Consider the following 26,915-nt stretch of genomic DNA (forward strand, 5'->3'; position numbering starts at 1 on the left):
TGAAACTCAATATAATATTTAAATTTATAAATCTGAAATGAAGCATGTACCGGTAACTTGAACATCTGTTCTGTTACATACTTTCCTATTTCGTGCTGATCTGCAATTCCCTTTATTCTATCTTCCTCCAGACTAGGCGAAATGGTACATTAACAGTAATGATTCGGCTGAGTTTTGCTTACGTAACGACGGACGAACTAGACCAGTACCGTTCACTTGGTGAACGACAGCTCTTTCGAGCGGACTACCTTCAGGTGGTATTCGGGCTGCCACTGCAGGAATGCAGCCTAAGGATTCTGTCTCCAAATCAGGAGGTGTAACTGTTAAATTCCGTTCAGGAGATGGTGTATCAAAGAATGACCATTCCGCACAGTCCACTGAGTTTCAGGGATCAATCCCGACGTGGAAGGGCACATCGCAGTCCGTACTCAAATACAACGTGCGCTACCTCTGCCTCCTGGGGGTGTGGTCGCTCACACACTCACAACTTTACCACCTCTTCAGCGGCACGGCTTTCCTGTTAGGGCTGATACACATCTGGGTGGCCATCTTCGGATCCTACCTCTCCAGAGATAATATCGAAGAGCTGACTCTGATGCTGGCCAACCTGTTCATAGTGTGCGGCGGCGTTACCAAGCTGGTCTTCTTTCTCAAAGATCGAAGTATGTATCGACGGCTTGTGTTGATGACAGATGAGATTACTACCAGACAGCGCTCGTACTGCGAGCTTGATCCTGCTCTCAAACCTATCCTCGCGATCTCGGAGAGACTAGTGTGCCGTCTGACCCTCTTCGTGCCAGCTTACATAGCGACACTTTCCATCGTGTGGGTACCCATGCCCCTCATAGCTTACAGCAACGAACGGCGACTGCCTTTCGTGCAGCTCCCGATGGTGAACGAAGTAAGCTCCTCCACGTACGCGCTACTGTACGTAATGCAGAGCGTCCCATCAGTACTTTTCTTCAACATTGGTTTTGGAGTAGACGTCTTCTTCGCGTGTGTCATGATCAATGCAGCCACTCAGCTAAGGCTTCTGTTCCATCGGATTAAAGACCTACGAATTGGAGGACTTGATGCTGTAAAATCAACTGGTTCTTTCTGCTCTGAGTTTACATTACGTAAGAAGCATGAGAGAATGTATGAAGAACTATGCACCTGCATCCAAATCCATCAGCAACTTGTAAGGTACGTCGGATTACAAATATGGGTGCTGCCTGTACGCGACAGAAATGTCTACTGTTTATGTCGCCTGTAGAATTCCAGTGCCGCACCCACATCTGCAACTGACGTTTCTTTTCCCCGTATGGGTGAAATGTTAATGAAACTGACGGCAGTGACGAATCCTAGAATCGGTTAACTGTGCTGCCATTGAGAGCAGCGCGACGTAGCCGTCTCGAGATTGTCTGCAAGATTCCAAGTCTCTCAATTGCTGTTATGTTTCTAAAATAGCGGCTCTAAAGGGGTGCGGCTAGCATAAGTCCTCTCTTGGTCGAGTTTATTTTCAGACAGAGTTTGGGCGTAGGAATGAAATAGTTTAATCCGTGACTTCAGTTAGATTTCTGACTCAAACAGATAAGCGCAGTAGAATGTCGTCGTCGTGATGGTGGGAGTTATGATACTCGATTCCTGTTTGAGCTAGGAATATGGGGGTGACATGTTTTTAGTTTAGCCCGGACCTGCGGAATTTTGTTTAGCCATTTGAAGATCTGTACCTTTGGTAAATTATATTAAACAAGGATTGAACGAGGAAACATTTTTAATTGTGCTGAAAATAGTGCTCAGTTAAGAACACTATTTGTTTGTGCACCGTTCAGATTTTATGTGCAAAAACTCATCCTCAGTTCCGGAATAGAGCGAGACTGATGATTCAAATTTGATCCACCGGTGTATCGGACCTTGGTCTGAGACAAATTTTAACTGTTTGAAAAAATCTTGTTTTGTTTTGATCCTACGTACAGAAAATAATTTTCTCTGGGAAGTTTCTAGTGTGCGCCACATTTAAACTTAACACTTGAACGAATCGACTCAAACTTTGCACGAAGGTAGATATAAGGATAAAGTGTCAAAATGAAATACTTTTTATGCAGCAGTCTTTATCCGCACTCGAATTAACGATGGTTTAAATTAAAGCTAAGACTAAATTAAATAAAACATGCATGGTTAGGATAAAATTACCTTGTTTCGGACTTTATCTGCAAAAAAACACTTTTTCAGTCAGTACGTCTCAAACTGGTCCGAATCAGTTCACCGTTTTTGAGACTGTACACAAATACTTGTAATTGATGGTCATCCTTCTGTTAGGTGAAAGCTTGATCCTTTGGCACGACATAAGCAACATGGCTCCAAAGACAATAACAAGAAACAATTACCATATCATTCGTCGCCCGAACCAACAAAAATCAGCATCGGTTGCCAAGCTAACATCAAAATAATGTTAGACTAAAAGGACAAATGCTCCTTTTGTAGCACAAAAAGGGGCGAATATGTTCTGGATGCAAAAGGAGGGAACTAATTTTTCGATTTACCTGGCAGCTTCAAAGACGTTTGCATAAAGACATCTACACATATTAGCGCTTTTTTACGTTGTTACCCTACTTCCCGAGCGCAGTGTGCTCTCTTCTGACCATCCCCTGTTTCATGTACGTGCTTCTAGAGAGTGGAATCCCTTCACAATAGGAAGTATCCGAGAGTCGAGCTGAATCTATAATAAGAACTATACCAAAGTGGACATATGTGGTTCCTAGACTTATATGACAGGTTGTGTCATATTGGACGCCATTACAAATGCCAAGTTGGATGACATGATGGCACGTGTCATGTTACATTGCATGGCGTCATCTATCATGTTACTTCACTTGACGCGATGCATTTTACACGGAAGCGCAAAAACGACTGGTATAGGGGTATAGGATGCCTATTCAAATACAGCGATATGTAAGCAGGCAGAACACGGCGCTGGGGTCGGCAACTCCTATATGATAGATCAAGTGTCTGGCGCAGTTGTTAGATCGGTTGCTGCTGCTACAATGGTAGCGTATCTAGATATAAGTGACTTTGAGCGTGGTTTTAGAGTTGGCGCACGAGCAATGGGACACAGCATCTTCGAGGTAGAGATGAAGTGGGATTTTCCATACGGCCATTTCACGAGTGTACCGTGAATATGAGAGATCCGCTAAAATATCTAATGTCCGACATCACTCTGGCCGGTAAAAGAACCTGCAAGAATGGCACTAACGGCCACTGAAGAGAATCGTTCAATATCAAAGAAGTGCAATTCTTCCGCAAACTACCGCAGATTTCAGTGCTGGGCCATCAACTTGTGTCAGTGTGCGAACCATTCAACGAAGTATTGTCGATATGGGCTGTCTTAGCCGAAGGCCCACTTGTGTTCCCTCAATTACTACAGGAAACAAATCTTTATGCCTCACCTGTGACCGACAGCACCGACAATGCACTGTTAATGACTAGAAACATGTTGACTGGTAGGACAAGTCTCGTTTCAAATAGTATCGAGTGGATGGACGTGACCTCATGAATCCATGGAGCCTGCATGCTAGCGGGGAACTGTTAAAGCTGGTGGAGGTTTTGTAATGGTGTGGTGCGTGTGCCGTTGGAATTATATGGGACCCCTGATACTACAGGTGACACGTAGGTAAGCATCTTGTCTGATCACCTGCATCCATTCACGTTCATTATGCTGTCCGAGGGTCTTGGACAATTGCAGCAGCACAATGCGACACCCCACACGTCCATAATTTCTTCAGAGTGGCTCCAGTAACATTGTCCTGACTTTAAAAACTCCCGCTGGCCACTTAACTCCCCAGACATTGAGCATATCTAGGGTACCTTGCAACGTGCTGTTCGGAAGAGATCACCGCCCCCTAGTACTCTTAAGGATTTATTGATTTCCCTGCAGGATTCATAGTGTCAATTTGCTCCAGCACTACTTCAGGCATTAGTCGACTCCGTGCTACACCGTGTTGTGGCACTGCTGCGTGCTTGGGGGATGGTGGGGGGGGGGGGGGGGGGGGAAGGAGGGGCCCACAAGGCATTTGGCAGGTGTACCAGTTTCTTTGGCTTTTCAGTGTATTACACGACATGGATACTAATGCTAACAAATAACGCCAAGATGTTATGATTTAAAAGTGATTGAAGTTACCAGATAAGCCGAAAACCTAGTTCCCTTCTTTTACATCACTAACTCTGTGCAGAACATATTCGCTATCTGTGCTACGATAGGAGCATGTTTCATTCTTTTTATTACTGTTGTTGTATTACTGTTAATAATAATTTTCATAGTGGACTGTCGTAATCAATGCTTGTAAATCTAATTTCCTACTACGTTCCTTAAATTTCTTCTAGAATTAACGTGCTTTAGATGTTTAATTTACTTGTGAGGAAGTACTATTCCGGATGTAGATGGTTTATGGAACGAATGAGTAATGATTTATTTAAGAAAGCATCCCAAATTCGTGTGCAGAAATTTAGAGAACCATGGGAAAGCTACATGCACCTCGTGATTTCCGAATATGAGTTTAGTGTCTTAAGCACGCCGTCTCCCCACTCGGTACTTTATATGAAATAGTTACCTTACAATTCGGGAGACTAAGTTACTTGTTTTGTCCATTTTGACTGATTAGGCTCATGTCATCCCAGTTGGTGTGGCTGCAGTCTCATTCTTCAATATGCTGTGTCGTGAAAGCTCGGTTACGTTGCAAAGAATGATTTTCCCTACTGGCTGTTTACGGTCTAGCGTCATACAGGCGATTTAATATCATGCAGTTTCGCATCTTGCGAAAGTTTTCGGAACTGCACAGTGCTGTGTACAGTTATACTATTATACTGTCTAACAGCAAGGTGGATGCAATCGTTGCAGATATGTCATAGCCGTATTTCTCGCATTCATAGTGTCAGAGACAGGAAAACAATTCTCTATATGAGTATCGTTCGTCAGTATAGCACGGGGTTCCCATCACTTAACCGTCCCTATATATTCCGTAGCGCCGCACGATACATCATCCAAATTCCATCGTTTTCATCTAACTGTTGTACTACATGTGTGTTCCCCGCTGCCGGACATTTGTTAGAAGTTAATCGATATAACGATAAAATCGTCGCTTAGCTCTTGGCACGAGGACTGTTCTAATGACAAATATTGCTAAAAAATATTCAGCGTATTCGCATAAAATATTTCGTTATTTAAGATAACCGGTTTCGACAGGCTTTGTTGTCATCTCCAACTCTCAAAAATCATTTTGCTGTGAAATGTGTTCATTTTACGTTGAATCTTGACAGGTGGATATAAATCAGCCAGTTTTGTAAAACGTTTGTCATTACTAAAATATTCAAGAACCTAAATCACATTGTGCAATGGACCATGTGCATATACAGATCGCTCACATGTGCTTGTTACATCACAATACACAGTACACAGTAGAGCATCTGTTTAGCATACGTCCAGCTTATGTAAACAGATGTGCTACTGTGTACTTTGCCTTGCAACAAACACCTACCTTTTTTGCAGAGTGTTTTATACTTTTAAATATTTTAGTTATGATAAACTTGTTACAATGTGTTGATTGTTATCCACTTGCCAACTTGGCGTGATTCTCAACGTCAAATGAACACGTTTCACAACAAAAAGGTTTTTGAGCCCTCAGATGACAGCACAGACTGTGGAAACAAGTTGTCTTAGACAAAGAAATGTTTTATGCGATCTAAGCTGTTGAATGCTTTTTCGCAAGTAAATCAGATAGCTCTTTCCTCAAATTCAAGGACAAAATTGTAAACTGATCAACCACAACAAATATACATGTGGCTGCGGTGTTGGAAAGACTACAGCCCTTTAGTGTAGGAGTATCAAGAATTCCGAAACGCCTACATAACTGTCATGATAACAGGCGTCGTGTACAAGACACCTGAGTGACTTTCGGACGCTTTATGTGCGTTGAACACAAAATACTTGCTCTACATTAAAACTGCAATAATGGAAGGACAGTAAACAATGAAATATTACTAATTTTGAACATAAATTGTAATACGAGAATTCTTGATTTAATTTGTAGATGATTTGTGTATACAGGTTGAGAAATTTAGTATACAGTGCTGCCGCCTCTGACAGCAACAACGGCATTTCCCGGCTGGGTGTCAAGGTGAACTTGGATGACAGATGTAGGTACGTCATTCCTAGCTAATTTAACGGTATGGCAGAGTTCATCAATCAAAGTGCTGCGTCGGTGTTGGTGTGGCAGGGTCTCGGAAACTGAGGACCAATCGTTTCCGGTGGGTGAAAGAAGTGGAGAACGCTCTGCTTAGGCCAACAGTCAATCTTCCTCTATATCGAAGTGGTCAACACAGCATGGTCTACAATGGGCTCTTGTGTAACTTCGTTGATATTCCTACTAAGATCTCGAAGATACAGCTTTGCCACCGGACGTAACAGATCAGAAGTGTGATGCCTGGTCTGCAGATTACCTGCTATCGAAACTTAAGGTGGTCTTATAGTGTACCCAGTGCCCGCCCCCCACACAGCATTAAGTCAGGTGTTGGGCCCTTATAACGATGACAAATGCACGATCTTCTCCTAGGAGTCTCTACACACGAATACGTGCATCGAGATGTTGTACTTAGAACCGGTACGACGTCTCAAAAGACGACATGTGTCTACTCGTGTACGTATTGTTGTGCATACTAGCTGTTAATGTGGTTCTCGCTGTCGATGTGTCGAGCGCAGACGCAACTATTGGTCGACGCGCTGACATTCGCAGGTGCTTCAAATGTCAACGTAATATTTGACGGGATACATGCCTTGTTGACTGCAAGCCTATTTCCTCAGTCTTAGTAAGGGACATGACTGTACGAACTTCCAGTGTGGAGTGAAAAATACGTTTATTCTCTCGGACGCTAGTTGCTTCGGGCTATTGAGATCCTGCAAGGTGTTCAGAATGGCCCTCCTAAAGCCATAGATTAATGCGGACATTCCAGTGTCGATGAATCGAGAATTTGGGGTCTCGCTCAGTCGTCTCGTATTGGGTGCCTAAGAGATGCTGCGTTCTCAGAATCCTATACAACAATTCAAACAAATGACATCAGTAATTTAAATTCAACAATTGAAAATACTTAACTTGAATCAATAATGGCGTCGGAAGCTATGGGCGACCAGTCACATAAATATACTGCGAATATACTCTGCGAATACTGTCCGCTAATGTCCGGCTGAGATTAGCAGGAACGGCGCCTATATTCACTTGGGTTAGATGCCACTTCTGTCGTGGTTACGTCCTGGTTTTTAGGAGGAGACCAAACTGCAAGGTTCCCCCAGGGGCTCAGCATTCACTTGCTGAGTACGGGCTTGGCGACCCCGGGGTCCTGAGCTGGGGACTGGTCTGCGCCGCCAGTCTCCTGTCACCGTAACCCCCGGACATGCTTCGCGACCACCGTACGGAGCGGCGGTGAAATGTTGTGTGCTGCGGGGAATGGTAATCTTGGCTTGACCGCCAGGATTGCGAGGAAGGCCAACCTCTATAAAAAAAAACCTCAATATTTCGGTGTGCTCCGCGCCTAGAAGATGCATGGCTGTTGGGGTGGAATAGTCGCAAGCGGGCAACCTCTGTGGCACCTGCCGCACCTCAGTTGTATAAGGCTTACTCAGGCACGCGGGGCTCTGTCTGAGCGGACCTTTAGTTCCCTAGCTGCTCGTGGGACCGCTATGAACCCTTCGACCTCTACATTTCCCCCTACCAGTGGCTTGGGTGGGCCACTGGTAGGAAAACACACCCCATCGAAAAAGCGGCTACGCGCTGCGAGTCCTCCAGCGCCTGGTGTTGCTAGAGATTTAACAGACTGTCGTAACAGAGCACATGCTGATAACCAGAATGTGTTTTTGATTATTAAAAGAAAGGAGGGTAGCTTTGAGAGGGTTTCTCCCTTTTACATCCACAAGGGTCTTGAGGGAATTGCAGGAATGCTGAAATCTGTAAAGCGACTGCGCAATGGGACTCTGTTAGTTGAGACTTCTAGTTCCCATCAAGTCGCTTCCCTTCGGAAAGCAACCTGTCTAGGAGAGTACGCTATCGAGACCGAGCTCCACTCGACTTTGAATTATAGTAAGGGTGTTGTGACGTGTAGGGACTTGGTGGATATCCCCATAGACGAGTTAAAATCTGAGTGGGCTGACGAAGGTACTGTTGACGTGCAGCATATTATGAAACGAGTCGATGGGGACCTCGTCAAATCTGACTCGTTTATTCTCACGTTCAGTTGCCCGAGACTCCCAGAGCATGTTAAAGCGGGGTTCTTACGTTTGCCATTACCGCCATATTTCCCCAACCCAATGCGCTGTTTTAAATGTCAGCGATTTGGGCATACTACGTTGGAGTGCAATGGGATAGCCACTTGTGGTAAATGTGGTCAGCCTATGACGGAGCCGATTGTTCATCGCCTGTGAAGTGCGTGAATTGCCCTGGGAGTCACCCTGTCAGGAGCCGGATCTGCCCCATCTATCTCGAAGAACGGAAGGTACAGGAGATTAAAACATCTAAGCCCATCCCCTATGGTGAGGCCAAGAAGCTCTTTAAGGCCATGCAACCTCCTGTGTTTTCAACATCTTTCGCTTCCGCTCTCAAAAAACCGGTACAACTGGCCACTGTTGCTACGCAAACGGAGGTTGCTAGTGTTAGCACTAATACCTGCGCTTGCCAGTGCACTTGTGCTGCTGCGGTTGTTTTGCAACCTGCGGCTCTCCCCCCTACGTCGGACGAGGCCGTGGTTGCTGACATTGGGGTACTTCCTGCCTCTCCCCATATGGCGCCTTCTGCCCAGGCGAGTAAAGCTCCAACTGTTGACAAGGCTCTGCATTCTAAGCCCCCCAAGACAAAGCCTCAGAAGGTGAAGGTTTTGCCACCTGAGGAGACTAGTCGGCATCGGTCCGATGACGTGGCCATCGTACTGTCTAACATCTCCCGTGGGTCGTCATTGGAGCTTATGGACATTGATGTCGACCGGGGGCGATCTTCTCGCCCCAGGAATAAATCTCCGGCCAGTACGGGCTCACCTCCAAAGCACAGAGGCAGGGTGAAAGTTCAGCTACCCTGGTCACTGGCTCCCATATTACAGTGGAACCTGAATGGGTTCAGGACGCATGTGGCCGAATTACAACTCCTTATACGAGAGTGCCCCTTGTGCTTATGTCTCCAAGAGACACATTTTCGGGCCACTGATGCTCCTTCTTTACGAGGCTATACCGTATATCGAAAATATGATCTGACGGGGGAAAGGGCAAAAGGTGGTGTTGCGGTTTTTGTCCGTGACATGCACCCCTCATCAGAGCTCCCTCTCGTCACCGACTTGCAAGCAGTTGTAGTTGACATTCTTGTGGGTCGGAGGCTCACAGTCTGTTCAGTTTATTTACCGCCTCAGGATGCGATAGGCTCTGAGGCTCTCACGGACCTTATTAGCCAACTACCCCGCCCATTTCTTCATCTGGGGGACTTCAACGCTCATAATGTCTTATGGAGCTCTCCGACTATTTGCCCCAGGGGTCGCATTCTGGAAAGCCTCATGATGTCTGAAGAACTGTGCATCCTCAACTCTGGTGCTCCCACTCATTTCTGGACTGCTTCCGGGTCATCATCGGCTATTGACCTTTCCTTTTGCTCTCCAGCACTTGCGGATTCTGCTCTGTGGGAGGCTGCTGCTGACCTTCATTCTAGTGACTACTTCCCCCTTTGGATTCGCCTCCTGGATGAGGCTGTGGCATTACCAGTGCCACCCCGGTGGCACCTTTGCAGAGCTGACTGGACACTTTTCAGCCAACTGGCTGTTTTGGAACACCATGCCAGCGTCCACGAATGGGTAGACCATGTTACAGCCGTGATCTCCCATGCTGCTGAATTGTCAATCCCACGGTCATCCGGTCATCCCAAGAGGCGTCCTGTCCCTTGGTGGACCACTGAGTGCCGCTCAGCCATCCGAGCCCGCCGTACTGCTCTGCGCCGCTTCAAGTGCCGCCCCTTAGCTGACAATCTTGCGGCCTTTCGGGTGGCAAGGGCCAGAGCGCGGCGAGTGATTAAAGAGAGCAAACGCCGGACATGGCAATCGTTCTTGAACTCCATCTCTCGCTCTACTAGTATGGGAAGCCATCAGGAGGATTTCCGGGAAACTCAGCCAGCTACCTGTCACGGCATTGCTGCATCAGGGATGTCTCCTCACGGCGCCGAGAGACATTGCCCAGACACTGGCCATGCATTTTGCGGACTCCACCGCCACTATTAACTGTGATCCAGATTTCTGCCGCTACCGCACTGCCATCGAGAGGGGTCACTTGGACTTCCGGTCTCTAAATTCTGAACCCTACAACTGCCCCTTCACAATCTGGGAACTGGATTCTGCGCTGTCTGTGGCTCATGATGCTGCGCCTGGTCATGATCAAATCCGGTACAGCATGCTGCGCACTTGTTGCTGCCATCCAAGGAAGTTCTCCTGAACTGTTTTAATATGATATGGTTATCCGGCACGTACCCTGGCTCGTGGAGGGAGGCGATTTTGATTCCCCTCCTCAAACCAGGGAAGGACCGAACGCATCCCAGTAGTTATCGGAGTATTGCTTTGACGAGCTGTGTTGGGAAGACGTTGGAACGCATGGTCAACCGCCGCCTGGTTTGGCTGCTCGAGACCAGGCAGCTCCTTAGCCCCTCTCAGTGTGGCTTTCGGAGATGTCATTCCACTATAGACAACTTGACCCTGCTTGAGGCCGCCATCCAGCAGGCCTTCCTACGTAACCAGCATTGTCTAGGAGTCTTCTTTGACATTAATAAGGCGTATGACACCACTTGGTGTCGCCTTATCCTCAACCAACTCCATGAGTGGGGCTTTCGTGGCCGTCTCCCCATCTTCATTCGGTCCTTTCTTTCTCACCGCCTCTTTCGGTATCGGGTTGGTAATGTGCTGTCTGATTTGTACGTGCAGGAGAATGGTGTTCCTCAGGGCAGCGTTTTAAGTGTCACCCTCTTTGCCGTCGCTATTAACAGTATCACGTCCACTATCCAGAGTCCTGCCCAATGCTCCTTGTTTGTGGACGATTTTGCTGTTTTCTGTTCTTCCTCCAGTCTTCTCACTGCTAGTCGGCCGTTGCAGCTTACGATAAAGCACTAAGAGGCATGGACTGCAAAGACGGGTTTTACCTTTTCTGCAGACAAATCTGTGTGTGTTCGTTTTAATCGTTTTCGGCGTCCTTTTACCTCCCCTGAATTGCGTCTGAGGGACACCGTTCTTCCTTTTAGAGACACTGTGAGGTTCCTGGGCCTCACTTTTGATTCCAAGTTGTCGTGGTTGTCTCACCTTAAAGACCTCAAGGTGCGGGCTCTGAAGGCACTGAATATTTTGACGTGTCTGAGCCATCGGTCCTGGGGAGCAGATCGGGCGCGTCTGCTGCAGTCTTATAGGGCTTTCGTCCGATCGCGTCTTGACTATGCTTGCACCGTGTATGGGTCAGCAAGGCCTTCGTATCAGAAGATCCTTGACGCAGTACATCATGAGGGTATCAGGCTCGCCACTGGTGCCTTCCGTACCAGTCCCATCCCCAGGCTGTGTGCTGAGGCAGGGGAACCGCCGCTCGCCATCCGGCGGAAACTCCTCATGGTGCGACGGGTTTGTCATTTCCTTGCCTGTCCTAACTCCCCTGCGTACCCTAACGTTGCCCGACCGCCTATGGATCGTCTCTTTTCCAGTCGTCCCGGGGCAACGAGACCATTTGGGATTCGTGCCACGCATTTGCTTGAGTCCCTTGATGTGGAGCGTGTGGCCCCCTAACGACAAGGTTTTACTCGCCTGCCTCCCTGGTTGCTCCAGAGGCCCAGCATCCTTCTAGACTTGTCGGAGAACCGGAGGAACTGCACTCCAGCGTTTGTTTTTACCTCCTTATTTAACGATATTTTAAACCAGCATCCGGACCATGTACCTGTATTCACAGATGGCTCTAAACAGGGGGACTCTGTTGGTTGTGCTGTGGTTTTCCCTGATCGAGTCATCAAGTTACGGCTTCCTGCGGCGTTTACCATCTTTGATGCCGAATTGTTTGCAATCTTGCGGGCATTGGAGCAGATGAGATGTGTTCCCAGTCTTCAGTTCCTCATCTGTTCTGACTCCCTGAGTGCCCTTCAGACCCATGCAACACTTGTACCCAGCGGATACGGTCGTCCAAAACATCCATGATGCCCGACTCCACCTGCAACGGCAGGGGAAGGAGGTTTCTTTCTGCTGAGTGCCGGGGCACGTGGGTATTAGGGGAAACGAACTGGCGGATGTGGCTGCCAAAGATGCATGTTCCCTCCCTCACGTTGTTGAATGTCCCGTCCCCCTCTATGCTGTAACCTCCCTTTTGCGTTTTCGTGTTGTGCATCAATGGGAAGAGGAGTAGCTGGCAGTTTCTGACAATAAGCTGCGTCTGGTAAAGGCCTATACGCGACCTTGGCGTACGTCCTACCAGTCATGCAGGCGGGATGAGGTTCTCCTCACTCGCCTCCGCATCGCGCCTCCGCATCCCTTAACGCATGGTTTTTTACTCCGGCCGGAGAACCCCCAAATCTGCAGTGCTTGTGGCGTCCAGATTACTGTCCGCCACATTTTACTTGACTGTTTTTTATTCTCTGACCAGAGGGCGGTGGTTTCTTTGCCACCGGATTTGCCCTCTATTTTGCAAGACGACGCAGCGACTGTGGTTAAGGTCTTACGGTTTTGTGTCCTGTCCAATCTGTTGCCTCGGATTTTAGGGAGAGGGTTTTAATGTGCTGCTGGGTGACTGGCTCACCCAGGTTTTAGGTAACAGGTCCACCAGTCACGATTACCTCCTTGTTTCCCTTCGGTTTCTGTTCTCTTTTCCTTGTGTTTCCTTTTCTTTTTTAGTGTGTTCCTTCTCCTCCTGTTTTGCCTCTGTACGTGGGGATTTGGAACTGCGTCAGGTCTGCGTCTTTTAGCCATTCTCCTTGATCGCTGTTCGTCTTAGTCCCTTCACTGCATGTGTTCCTGTTTTTATGAGTTTGGCTGCTGATGACCACGCTGTTTAGCGCCCGTAAACCTCAAACACACACACACACACACACAAACTTCAAGGTCATCGGTCTAATCGGGTTAGGGAAGGATGCGAAAGGAAGTCGGCCGTGCCCTTTCAAAGGAACCATCCGAGCATTTGCCTCAAGTGATTTAGGCAAATCATGGAAAACCTAAATCAGGAAGGGCGGTCGCGGGATTGAACCGACGTCCTCCGAATGCGAGTCCAGTGTGCTAACCACCTTGCCTTCTCGCTCGGTCGTGACGTCCTGGTCAGCGCGCTATTGGCCGACGTCGTTTCACTGCCTTCTCTTCTCCTGCGTACTTCATCTTCGTTTCGGCGCTTTTGGTTACGCCAGAACAGAGAAACAATACCGTGGAATTAAATACCAGTCTCGATAGGCTACAGAGCTGCCCGTGTCGAATTCCGACTACTGGTAGAAATTTCTCGTTTTTATGCGAGGCATAACACAATCTCCCCACAATTAATCAACAATGAAATGCGGTATCTCATTGAGCCATCCGCTGCGTAACTTCCTTTAATATTTAAAATTTAAATAATCTTACTTCTGTTTGTGTGGTTGCTCTGAAACAGTAATCGTTTGCATCTCAAAGCATGTAGCACAGTTTTTGCTAATGTGACGGCTATTGCAGGTCGTCTTCGTGATGTAAGTTTAATTTTCGTCACTGTACCAGCTTAAAATGACAATATAATGTCTTCAAGCAATGGGCGAACGCGAACGAAGCTTTTTATACAGAATATACTGGGTCCTCAATAAACTTAATAGCAACTGAGGAGTCATAGGTCTATGAATAGCTGATTTTGGGACAACAATTTCCTAACACTTTCTCACAGATTAAAACTGAGTGTCAGGTGCAATTAAAAAATAGACTACTAGGTACTACAGACTGTGCTATTACTGAGAGAAACACTGCAACACTACCTGACGTCACAGTTTCAATTCTGGCAGTACATCTCTCTCTCTTTCCCCATTCTAAAGACTCACTCCTGGACACTACGCTGGGCTATTTCTCCTAAGACAAAATAATATCTTGAGGAACGTCTCAGTTGCTTTTCTTTCCAGAAGAAACCCCTCGTTCTACACCTAACAGTACATTCCTAATTGCACAGTTTTGGACTATGGACTCCGATCATAAGTCATGGCCGTGACTTCATCTGGTATGGATATTGACTTCAAATAAAAGGATCCAGAGCTCAGTCCACTACCAATATTGTTTCAGTATCTGCTGCAAAGTGAAAGATTCATCCAGAGGATAGTATCACTGTCCTGAACAGGCACTTCAATATACAATGTACCCCAGCCGCCGTGATAGAGAATTTCATTGAACTGTGCAATGTCGTCTTGGGCTCTTCTACATTACTTCCACCCGATATAGAAGCTCTTACTTGAGTATTTTCGGTAATGTGAGCTTAAGTGCAATCGTTTCCTGCTCACACTTAATGAGAAACTTATATAACTGTGACGCTAACTAGAAGATCAGAGGAACATCATTAAAAGCGAGTTGGTTAATTGTGTTAAGGTAGTGTAAGACAATTAACTCTAGGTCGGATGCGTCTGCTGACATGATTCTGTTACCCAAAAATAGTTAAGCTATATGACGTGCTCCTTGGGATCACTATTAATTTTGTAATTGAATACTAACGGATTCTTTGAGGTTTAAGGGCATTATCTGGAATTCACTTGCAGTTAAAGACAACTTCGGTCTGTTACAGGCAGTGAAAATTTTGGCCAAGTCTTTCTGTATTAGTTTACGGTCGTCCAATGACAATACTCTCGAGGACGCGGTTGCTTCGTCACTGAACAATCTGGTACTGCTTCTGACGATATCTGGTAACATTACTGGATATAAGGCGTGCCTGTTACGCGAAACCTTGTTTTTCCATGCAGACCCAAGAATATTTCAGTACCTTTTTGCCATCGGTAGTCGGTTTTCATTATTCATACATGTAAAACGGGAGCATTTTTAAGCGGTACTTAAAAGATGAAAATTGTGCCTAATAACAGTTTTTGACTGTTGTTGCCATTACTTAGTATTTTTTATTATACTGTTTAGCAGGACAGGATACGTAACCAGATACCAGCAGCATGTCATCCGACACTGAGATATGTTAGTGTGAATTTGGTTGGGGAGTTAATATATCACTTCACAGTTGAACATAATTTCTTTACGCGAAAATATTTCACGATTATATGTGTAATTACTTACATTTGGCTTTCGAAAATGTTTTTGACCTCTGTTGTCATAAGCTGATGAGAAACACATGTAAACACTACACATATCTTGCGGAATTTCGTTTGTTGCAAATAATTTTTAGTTTTACCAAAACAAAGTGTTAATGTTTCCTTTGTGCGTCCAGTTCCAGTAGGCATTTCAGTTTTTCTCTCTCCCTTCCTCTCTCTACTTTGCTCCCGCCATCCTCCTCTCTCTCTCTCTCTCTCTCTCTCTCTCTCTCTCTCTCTCTCCCTCCCTCCCTCTCTCCCTATCTGTCTGTCTGTCTGTGTGTCTCTATGTGTTTAGCGTTTGGTTTTTCGCGTCCATTTTACTGTTAAGTTCCATTAACATGTTAAATAGTGTGCCACTGCATAGCATACTGCTAAGTTTTTGCTAATCTCCTCGATGTGTGGTAACTTTCTTTTATTGAATGTTTATGGTAAAGGTTGTGGCTTGAATTTAGTATTTTTAAAACTGTTTCTGTAAGGGACGATCAAAAAGATTTCGATTGAGGGCAGTTTCATGTGGGTACATAAACACCAATATGTAGGAAGGGATCAGTGTGGCGTTTTTGTTGCTTTTCCGACAAGCGTGCAGTAAATGCGGGAACGGACACTATGAGGACGTTGTTACCAAATTCTTCCAAACACAACGAATGTGATGTTATTGTGTTCTTAGGTGCAGAAGAACAAACATCGGTAGATATTCATCAGAGAATGAAGAATGCGTGGAGCAGCATGTCTGTCGAAACCCACCGTTGTGGAATTATGCGCCAACTTCGTTCTGCTCGCGGTTCGACACAAGACGCCGGTTGATCTCAGAGACCAGCAGACATTACGCCAACTAAAGTGGGAGACACTCGAAAACCCGCCCTATACGTACGACCGCCTTTCATACGACTATCATACCTTCGGTCGCTTAGAAAAGGCCTTGAAGTGTCGACGACTCCTGTCACACGAAGATGTACAGACTTCTGTATGCAACAGGATACAGTGTTTTACTAAACGGCTGTCTTCAACCCGGCGCGTCGATGTCATGATTGCCTCAACGCTCACGGCGAGTTTGCCTGCCTGACATACCGATTCTAGACTTACGGCCTTCGAATGGAAACATTTTCATTGCCCCTCATATTTTAGTTGGGTGACGTTTGTTAGCAGTTAGGTGGTTAGAGAATGTGTTATTGGAGCTGTTACCACGAGTACTCAGCTCTGAGGTTTCCATAGTATCTCGTTCTAAAGTTCCTGCATCATTGCTCTATGTATACTGACTGAAAAGTATTGGCCTTGTTGAATTTGTCTGCAGACGTACCGTATCCGAACTTTTTCTCTATTCCGCGTCCTATAGCAGGTGAACATCATATCTAGTAATTTTATCTGCAGTCACGAACACTACAAGAGCAGCAAAACCAAACGATGAACAAATATTTGGAAAATCGTTTATGTGCATGCCAAACATGACTGGTTCTGTAACACTTTCTTGGGCCACACCCAATGTTTCTTTCGTTTCCGTTGCACATTCACCGTATAGTATAACCCTCTCGGTCCATTAGTGAAAGTCGAGCCACTAAAACATGCGTGATAACGGTCGATATTTTTGTGTCCTGGTTGTTAACCTACGTTGTGGTACAGTATCGAGCCCCTTTTGGAACTCAAGGACCCAGGACCTGGCTGTTCACCTGCATCTAATATTTTCAAATACTACACTATGTAAGCGAAGTAACATGTGTTGCAGATGCGTCATGTTTTCTGAACCCGTGGTGGTTCTTTTAGCGGAACATCATAATATTCGAGCTTAATAAATACTCAATGATTTTGCGACAGATGAGCGTTGTCACTATCAAACTGTAATTTTGTGCACCGGTTCTTCTTCTTTTTTGAAAACGTAAATGAGCTGTACTCAGTCGCGCAAGGTTATTTGCCACGCAAGAGTCTCAAGGAATTTGATTTGGTGACTCTTAATGATATTCAAGTGCGTATAAATTTATTATGGTGCGCACTAGCTTAAACGAAGGAACGAATAACAGGTGTATTGTCCAGAAATAGATGCGGCGATCCGAATCTGTTGATACCGAATTAACTGATGAGAACAGCGTGCCATTGCGAAAGGAAACAGAATAAGCTTCCGCAATATTTAAAAATCGTCTAACGTCCGTATGAAATACGGTAGTGCGTGAAATTCGAAATGTGCTTAATTTGAGTGCTCTATTTAAAATTAGATAATACACTACTCTTTCATGAATGCTATGATGAATGTAGGGAAATATAACACAGGGAAGATCTTCATCTGAGAAACTTTTATAAATATTGTAGCATCAAGAGAGAAAGTCTGACTTAAGTGACCTTTATACTAACGATTATATGTATTACAGGAACGGAGTTAAGCAAACATGTGCTTTGGTCCGAGCCTGTAAATATCGTATCGTGAAAATAATGAAAGGATAAAAAGGAAGATCAATGTTTAACATCTCGTGAGGAGCCTATCACTACGCCATTTGAATTAGATTTCAACACTTCACATTTGTGAGGATCCTGAATGACCGTTTCTTATTTGCGTATGAGTTTCATTCCCATGTTTACCCACATTACAGACGGACTGCATTTTATCCTCTGAATAAAGCTTCATAACAGTTAAATTTTACTGTTTTGTCCTGCCATTTTTATATGTTCGTATCATACTGGTAATGCTTGTCTTTCATTAGTATCTCAGTATGTTATTTTCTAATGATCTATCTTTCCGTTTATGTCATTCAGACCACGTTAAGGTTTAATGTTGTCATTTACGATTCCTGCCCTACAGTATTATTTATCCTAATGAAATTAGAGTTGTACTTTTTCCTTCTGAGCTGTTCTCCCTAGTCACATGCAACCATGTATTCGATTCATTGGCCGCGTATACCTATGTGTTATGAATATATAAATTTTGTTTGCAGGTACCTCAAGTTCGTCGGGAAGGCGATGGATCCAATTGCCATGACGCAGGTTGTCTTCAGTGTCCTGATCGCTTGCGTCACGCTGTTCCAGGCTACCTATGTAAGAGCCCTATTTTCCATCTGTGTCCAATGTACTCGTATATGGCAAATGATGGTTCTTTCAAGACAGTTATAGATAAAATAATACGATCCCGGTCACAAAGCTCTTAAGGAAGATTAATTGCTGAACGTCCGCATCACTTTCTGGAATTACTAATAGCAATTAGTAAAATGAAAAACCAAGATATTGCTTTTATTAGTTACATGAGTAACGAATGCTGATTTAATTGGGTATCGAAATGCAACACAGCTGCAGAGGATGATATAGGTTAACCTTTTGGTGGCTTTGTAAAATTTGTTCTGTGACTGATTGCAGTCAAGCAGTAGTCACGACAATCACAGTTGTTCTTCTGCTTTAAAAACAAAATCCATTAAAAGTTGTTCCAGTAAGTGTTTAATAAGCGAGGGGCCCTTTGTGCCATTAACAACTATCGATAAAAGGAAAGTAGTATCAGAAAGGGAAGGAGACAAGCATATGTGTATTTCACGAACTTTCCACTTAAATACCCATAATTTGAAACGTCAGATTTTTTTCACTGTAACAAAAACCTAAATTTCAAATATATCTGTACTAAGTTATTCTCAGTGTAATTATGTGTGGCAGAAGGAATCGTTCTATTACCCTGCTCTGCAAACGTAACATTTCTAGCGGAATAACATTTGTGAATGTAGCCGCATTATATAGTAAATGAAATTAGGGAACGCTTGCTGTATTTCGACAGCTAACTGAATGAACAGTAGTGCTATTCAAGAACAATCATCACAGATAAAATAATGTTTGATTTTTTCGTTTCATTTTTGACTTGATAGTATAGTACTTGTATTTAAGAATTTCAACGATGGGATACATGTATCGAAATAGGTAATTCAGCTTCAATAGGTCTGAGTCAGCATGCAGCAAACAGATTCATCTGCAACGAGACAAATTCATCTCGTTATCTGTTCTCGCAGCCACATCTTTAATGGGGGTAAGTTTATTCATGTCTAGATACAAAACTGGACATTAGTGCTAGATTTTCACCTCACAGTAATCAGCGTCATGGTCATTTGTAGCTCCGTTCTATCATTCTATTTTGAAAAGTTATTTATACATTGTAGGAAAAATTATAACACACCATAATTTGATTAAATGATTCTTACCGCACGAACAGAATAGGAGGATGAATCAGCCACTGTTTCCGCCAGCTGTTTTATTGAAATGTTTGAAAAAACTTTAAGCAACCGTTCAGCAACAAAGATAGCGAGTACAGCGCGACGGATACCAAAAAACTCTCACTAAGTCTCATAAAACCTGTCCATACATTTTGTACTTATTAGTTGCTAGGTTTGTTGCTCATTCAATTCATTGTTAAATACTTACATGTCCTCGTCTATGCTAATCCTAGTTTTCCTATTCTCCAAACATGATGTACAAAATGATGCATGTGAGAGTTTGTTATTATTCTATTTCAAACGAAATACACTCCTGGAAATTGAAAGAAGAACACCGTGAATTCATTGTCCCAGGAAGGGGAAACTTTATTGACACATTCCTGGGGTCAGATACATCACATGATCACACTGACAGAACCACAGACACATAGACACAGGCAAAAGAGCATGCACAATGTCGGCACTAGTACAGTGTATATCCACCTTTCGCAGCAATGCAGGCTGCTATTCTCCCATCGAGACGAACGTAGAGGTGCTGGATGTAGTCCTGTGGAACGGCTTGCCATGCCATTTCCACCTGGCGCCTCAGTTGGACCAGCGTTCGTGCTGGACGTGCAGACCACGTGAGACGACGCTTCATCCAGTCCCAAACATGCTCAATGGGGGACAGATCCGAAGATCTTGCTGGCCAGGGTAGTTGACTTACACCTTCTAGAGCACGTAGTGTGTCACGGGATACATGCGGACGTGCAAGTTCCCTTGCCGGTCTAGGAATGGTAGAACGATGGGTTCGATGACGGTTTGGATGTACCGTGCACTATTCAGTGTCCCCTCGACGATCACCAGAGGTGTACGGCCAGTGTAGGAGATCGCTCCCCACACCATGATGCCGGGTGTTGGCCCTGTGTGCCTCGGTCGTATGCAGTCCTGATTGTGGCGCTCACCTGCACGGCACCAAACACGCATACGACCATCATTGGCACCAAGGCAGAAGCGACTCTCATCGCTGAAGACGACACGTCTCCATTCGTTCCTCCAATCACGCCTGTCGCGACACCACTGGAGGCGGGCTGCACGATGTTGGGGCGTGAGCGGAAAACGGCCAAACGGTGTGCGGGACCGTAGCCCAGCTTCATGGAGACGGTTGCGAATGGTCCTCGCCGATACCCCAGGAGCACCAGTGTCCCTAATTTGCTGGGAAGTGGCGGTGCGCTCCCCTACGGCACTGCGTAGGATCCTACGGTCTTGGCGTCCATCCATACGTCGCTGCGGTCCGGTCCCAGGTCGACGGGCACGTGTACCTTCCGCCGACCACTGGCGACAACATCGATGTACTGTGGAGACCTCACGCCCCACGTGTTGTGCCCACGTGTTCGGCTGTACGTCCACCCGGCCTCCCGCATGCCCACTATACGCCCTCGCTCAAAGTCCGTCAACTGAACATACGGTTCACGTCCACGCTGTCGCGGAATGCTACCAGTGTTAAAGACTGCGATGGAGCTCCGTATGCCACGGCAAACTGGCTGACACTGACGGCGGCGGTGCACAAATGCTGCGCAGCTAGAGCCATTCGACGGCCAACACCGCGGTTCCTGGTGTGTCCGCTGTGCCGTGCGTGTGGTCATTGCTTGTACAGCCCTCTCGCAGTGTCCGGAGCAAGTATGGTGGGTCTGACACACCGGTGTCAATGTGTTCTTTTTTCCATTTCCAGGAGTGTATTTCTTACTGATTTCTGTCGTAGGTGGAACAAACCGACATGTATCAACACTGAATTTTTGGTAAAGCTTAAAATACGTGCCCATGGTACTTAATAAAAATATGCAAATACTAAGACGTTAGCAGGAAATATTAGAGTTATAAATCCTTTCGTGAAATTTTACATATGAATTGAAAGTTCGTTTCTGCGATGAATGAAGACCAAGGATTAAATTAACAACATTCTTGCGTTACATCCTAAGACCGAAGCTCAAAAAAGGATGTGGTAATTTTCTAAAAGAGTCAGAAATAATTTCAATTTTCTCTTTCATATACCTATATCAAAAGTTTGTTGGTTCTGGAAGGTCCGCTCTTGTACCTTGACGACTGCACGACACAAAGCTTTACGCTCCGCCTGGGCGCATCAACAACGACATTGGTCTGATTATGACGGGAAACATTTTGCCTGGTTGGACGAGTCGCTTTTCAAATTGTATCCAGCAGATGAACTTGTATGGATATGGAGATAACCTAATTACTTTTTTAATGGTGTTGGGCGAGTGCAGTTGGAATAATATGGGGCCCTGGACACTCGGACAGGTGACGCGTACGGAAGCATCCTGTCTTATCATCTGCATCCATTCATGTCCATTGTGCATTCCGACGGAGTTGGGCAATTTCAGCAGGAGAATACCACGCACGACACGTCCAGAAGTGCTACAGAGTGGCTGCACAAACACTCTTCTGAGTTTAAACACTTCCGCTGACCACCAAGCTCCCCAGGAATGAACATTATTGAGCATATATGGGATGCCTTGCAACGTGCTGCTCATAAGAGATCTCAGCCTCTTCGCACTCATACGGATTTGTGGACAGCTCTGCAGGATTCGTGGTTTCGATTCACTCCAGCACTACTTCATACATTAGCCGACGCCTTGTTACGTCGTGTTGTGGCGTTCTCGCGGGGGCCCTACGCGATATTTGGCAGGTGTATCTGTTTCTTTGGCGCTTCAATGTATATTGTGTACTTAAATTACCTTTGGCGCTTAGGGGCACCGCATGAAATGTCGTACATTTTTTCTTTTATCTCGGAAAGATCGCTGACGGCAAAGAAATTTAGCTTTTGGCAGCGAATTAATTTCCAGTTTTACGTTTCTTTGTTAGTCTTTTACAATGTCTTACATTTCTTACTTCAACAGAGTGCATCTTTTGTGCCGGCCTGGGTGGCCAAGCCGTTCTAGGCGCTACAGTCTGGAACCCCGCGACCGCTACGGTCGCAGGTTCGAATCCTGCCCCGGGCATGGATGTGTGTGATGTCCTTAGGTTAGTTAGGTTTAAGTAGTTCTAAGTTCTAGGGGACTAATGACCACAGCAGTTGAGTCCCATAGTGCTCAGAGCCATTTGAACCTGCCTCAGGCATGGATGTTTGTGATGTCCTTAAGTTAGTTAGGTTTAAGTAGTTGTAAGTTCTAGGGGACTGATGGCCTCAGACGTTAAGTCCCATAGTGCTCAGAGCCATTTCAACCATTTTTTGCATCTTTTGTTATTTATATATTTTCTGTTTCCAAGACTCATTTCCATATTCTGCAGTAACTACTTCGTATGTTTTATGAAAAATGACTATTGATTAAAAGAACCTATTTTTGTCGTCGTACAAAACATCTGCTGTTTTTGTGCTTTGTGGTAGGCTTTGTTACTTTTGTTAGAAGTTAATATCACTTTACAAAGCAATTAAATATCAATGATAGTTCCACCTTGCTTTCAATAGTTCATTTCCACCTTATCGTCACTACTTTCGTTTGGATAAAGAATGTTTTAAAGTGATTTGTTGACAGCGGCATTTAGACCCTGTCCTAGGACCTGAGCTTAAACTCGTTTCCCGACTGGCTATTGCTTGCCTGACAAAAAATAAACGAAGGTTAATTTGGCACCTAATAATAAGCCCACAAAATCTGTACAACATTTCGCGAAGAACTACGTCAAATATTTCAAGATAACAGAAAAAGATGCCGATGACCAGTGTTGTAACATACGTAGCTTATTAGCGGAAAAATCTGTTATTTTGTATTAAAACCATCGCATAGAAGACGACGGAATCTCCAGGCTGTATGTTGTGGCACGTGTCCGTGAAAAATGGCGAGGAAATGGCTCAGTAGAGACTATTCTTCGTGGACAGGGGCTTTATTAAGTTTTTCAGGACGAAAGATACGTCTTCAGAAGACGTAGTTTTTCCAAAAATTCCTTACAGGAAGACTATTAAAGTGCCAGGTTCCATCACCAAACAGACTGTGGAATACACATGAAGGAATAGATGTCAAACACAAATACTTACTTAGGGATTTAATAAAATAAATTACACGTGTGGTCAGACGCTAACACCAATGTGCAACAAGAGTGGCGTGTTGACAGAAGACAGCACATGTTTCTGGTGTCCTGCAGAAATCATTCCCCAACTGTACGGTTAATAGGTGTACCACAGCGTGCCAGGAACATGGCGCCACAACCGGAGACATAATAAAGAGGTGAAGTACGCAGGGCAGGGTGAGTCTTGTGAGTAAAACTTTTAAAGTGCTCACAGTGATGTTCCAGCCGTGCATGGAACAATGTGGCGGCCAACCGTTGTGACATATCACCAACAGTTTAATTAAAGATGTCAGTTCTAATAGACAATCAACACTACTTCAAATAACCGCAAAAATCAATGTGGGAGGTATCACGAACGTATCCGTTAGTTCAGTGCGGCAAAATGTGGCATTAATGCGCTATGGAAGCAGACGACCGACGCGAGTGCCTTTACTAACAGCACGAGATTGCCTACAGCGCCTCTCCTGGGCTCGTGATAATGTAGGCTGGAACCTAGGCGCCGGGAATATTGTGGTCTGATCAGATGAGTCCCGATTTCAGTTGGTAAGAGCCGATGGAAGGATTCGCAAGTTGTTAAGAAGGCACTGTGCGAGCTGGTGGTGGCTCCATAATGCGGGTTGTGTTTCCATGGAATGGAGTGGCTGCACCAACTCAACTACTCACTGGTTGTAAATATCTATGTTCGGTTACCTGGAGACCATCTGTAGCCATTCATGGACTTCATGTTCCCAAACAATGATGAAATTTTTACAGATAACAACGCGCCATGTCGTCGACCAGAATTGTTTGCGATTTGTTTGAAGCACATTCTGGACGGTTCTAGCACCTGATTCGACCACCCAGATCACCCGACATGAATTCCGTCGAACATTTATGGGACATAATCTAATATAGCGGTCAGCTAGAGCAAACATCCACCACCGGCAACACTTTCGCAATTACGGACAGTTGTAGAGGTATCAGAACTCAGTATTTCTGAAGAGGCATACTAAGACTTGGTGAGTCGGTGCCGCATCGCCGGCCGTTGTGGCCGAGTGGTTCTAGGCGTGTCAGTTCGGAACCGCGCTGCTGCTAAGGTCGCAGGTTCGAATCCTGCCTCGGGAATGGATGTTTGTGATGTCCATAGGCTAGTTAGGTTTAAATACTTCCAAGTCTATGGGACTGATGACCTCAGAAGCTAAGTACCATAGTGTTCAGAGCCATTTGAACCATTTTGACGCTGCCTTCAGATGCTGCACTACGTGGGTGAAAGGAGGTTCAAATGTGATGAATCAATATCAATTAGCCGCCATCTAAACAGCAGAGAGAAAGTAGACCACTTATGAGGCACATATACTAACGTAGATGATCGCGAATACTTAAACATATAATAAAGACATAATGACCATTAAAGGATATTACATTAAATAATCATATCTGATAGTAATGTAGCCTACAACGGTCAGTTTAATATTTGATTATACGTTTATTTAAATAAAAGCATACAACTAAATTCGGATGGTGGCCTCACGTCGATTGTTAATACAACACAACATTTATTTAAGGTGGAACAGATTTACTGATTTTTAAGGCAACCAAAGAATTCGCAGTTAGCGGCAATTGCGGTGAAATTCCACTGTTCAACAGCTGGATACATGTCTTTAAACGGTAAAAGAATTTCTGCAGTTGGGAAATATCTGTGATAACATTCTGGCTTCCTAATTATTACATTACCACTCTGCCAACCACAAGGTTGAACGCCTACTGATGGCGTTGCGGGCTCGTGACGCCGTAAGGAAAGAATGTAAGCGGAAACGAAACGAATGGGAAATCATTACGGCGGAAATACGGTCGGAAAATGTGGAAATCCACTGATGTAACCGGTTTTTGACAAAGAACACACTATTATGGCGCTGTGGATAGATACGAGAATCTTGAAACGCCGAAGCTGGTCGCCTATTGGCTTACTGCTGTCATGAACATCAGTGGAAAGCGGTTGAAGGGTGGTGAAGTAAAGAGTAGGCCGTATGGTATTGGACGACCTCGTCTCATCACAAAACGCAGATATAGAGGATCCCCCACTGTTGAGTCCAGGGTAGGTAGAGATCTGTGGCAGATCCGACAACAGAGTACTGGTGGAAGCACAAGTGTTTCGGAGGACACCGTTCAGAGGACATTGTTGAACATGACTCCTACATGTTCCTGTGTCGATCTAACGACGTTGTCATTTATAATTGCAGTAGGCACAGCGTCAATGAGTTTTCACCGTGGTTCAATAGAGACGTGTCGGCCTCTCGAATGAATCGCATTTATCGTTGCACAAGGTCGATGGTTGAGTCCTTATACGTCGTCATCTATGCAAGACATGCACCGAGCCATAGATGCAAGCTGGTGACGACACAATTATGCTATGACATACATTGAGTTCGGCTTCCATAGGATCGTTTTTGGTAAGCAAATGACAGCAGTAAATTACGTGAACATTACTGCGGATCACATGCTTCGCTTCATGCTTGAATTCTGCTCCTGCGGCGATGATATCATCCAACAGGATAACAATCCGTGTTGCAGGGTCAGAGTCGTGCTACAGTGAACTCAGATTAATATCGTGGGCATCCTCCCGTAATTTGTGGAAATTGCTTGACCTGTGCGTAGGTATCTGGCGCCACATACTTCTAGACTCTTGCGAAGGACTGTAGAATCCATGCCAAGGAAAATATCTGTTTTACTGTGTTTGAAAAATGAAACAACATGCTATTAAAGAGGTGGTCATGACGTATTATTTCACCGCTGTATAATCTGTCACGAACTGGTGGGCACCGAAGCAGCACACTTAAGTCCAAGCGGCTGTGTGGTCACACAATATCGTCAAAGAACTTTACCAATCCAACTGTGCACCTACAAAAGTCATCTAATCCTCTCTCGCTTGCCTTTTTCAAAACATCGCCCACATCATTTCAGGAGCTGCAGGCAAAGCTGGTCAATATATTTACAGGCTTGGGCGCTAAGGTTCTACGTTAGGCAAATGACAATATTACATATATAATGTTATCGATATATCACAGTGTCACTAAACTAATATTTGTATTGAAGGGGTTAATATGATGGGACTCTCAGGCTGGCAATAATCAGTTGTGTACGTATGGATTAAGGTTAACGCACCTTTTGTCATCTTAAGACTAAATAGTTTATAACTACTTGTTTATAGCTTAACAACAATAGAGACTTGTTAATTCAAGGCTTTAATATGGCGTATCACATGCATACATTGCGTGTATCGTATCACTAATTATAATTCTTATAAACGGTTCTAGTTTTCAGATAGGATGTATTCAGAAAGATAGGGAAATTTATCCTGTTTTCATTGGCTTGGAAAAAGTTTTCGACGGAGTACGATGGAATGAGATGATGGATATTT

At 44.9% G+C, this 26,915-nt stretch overlaps 1 protein-coding gene across 1 annotated transcript in view; it reads left to right on the forward strand.

The window, feature by feature from the left end:
• Positions 1–280: 280 nt before the first annotated feature.
• LOC126285218 (odorant receptor 43a-like) overlaps positions 281–26,915 on the forward strand; it is a 58,409-nt gene continuing 31,774 nt past the window's right edge. Inside the window, exons 1-2 of the mRNA XM_049984520.1 lie at positions 281–1,185; positions 18,209–18,308. Of these exons, the coding sequence (XP_049840477.1) occupies positions 281–1,185; positions 18,209–18,308 (1,005 nt within the window). The remainder of the gene's footprint in view (positions 1,186–18,208; positions 18,309–26,915) is intronic.

This window comes from Schistocerca gregaria, chromosome 8 (assembly GCF_023897955.1).
Source record: "Schistocerca gregaria isolate iqSchGreg1 chromosome 8, iqSchGreg1.2, whole genome shotgun sequence".
NCBI classification, from domain to species: Eukaryota; Metazoa; Arthropoda; class Insecta; order Orthoptera; family Acrididae; genus Schistocerca; species Schistocerca gregaria.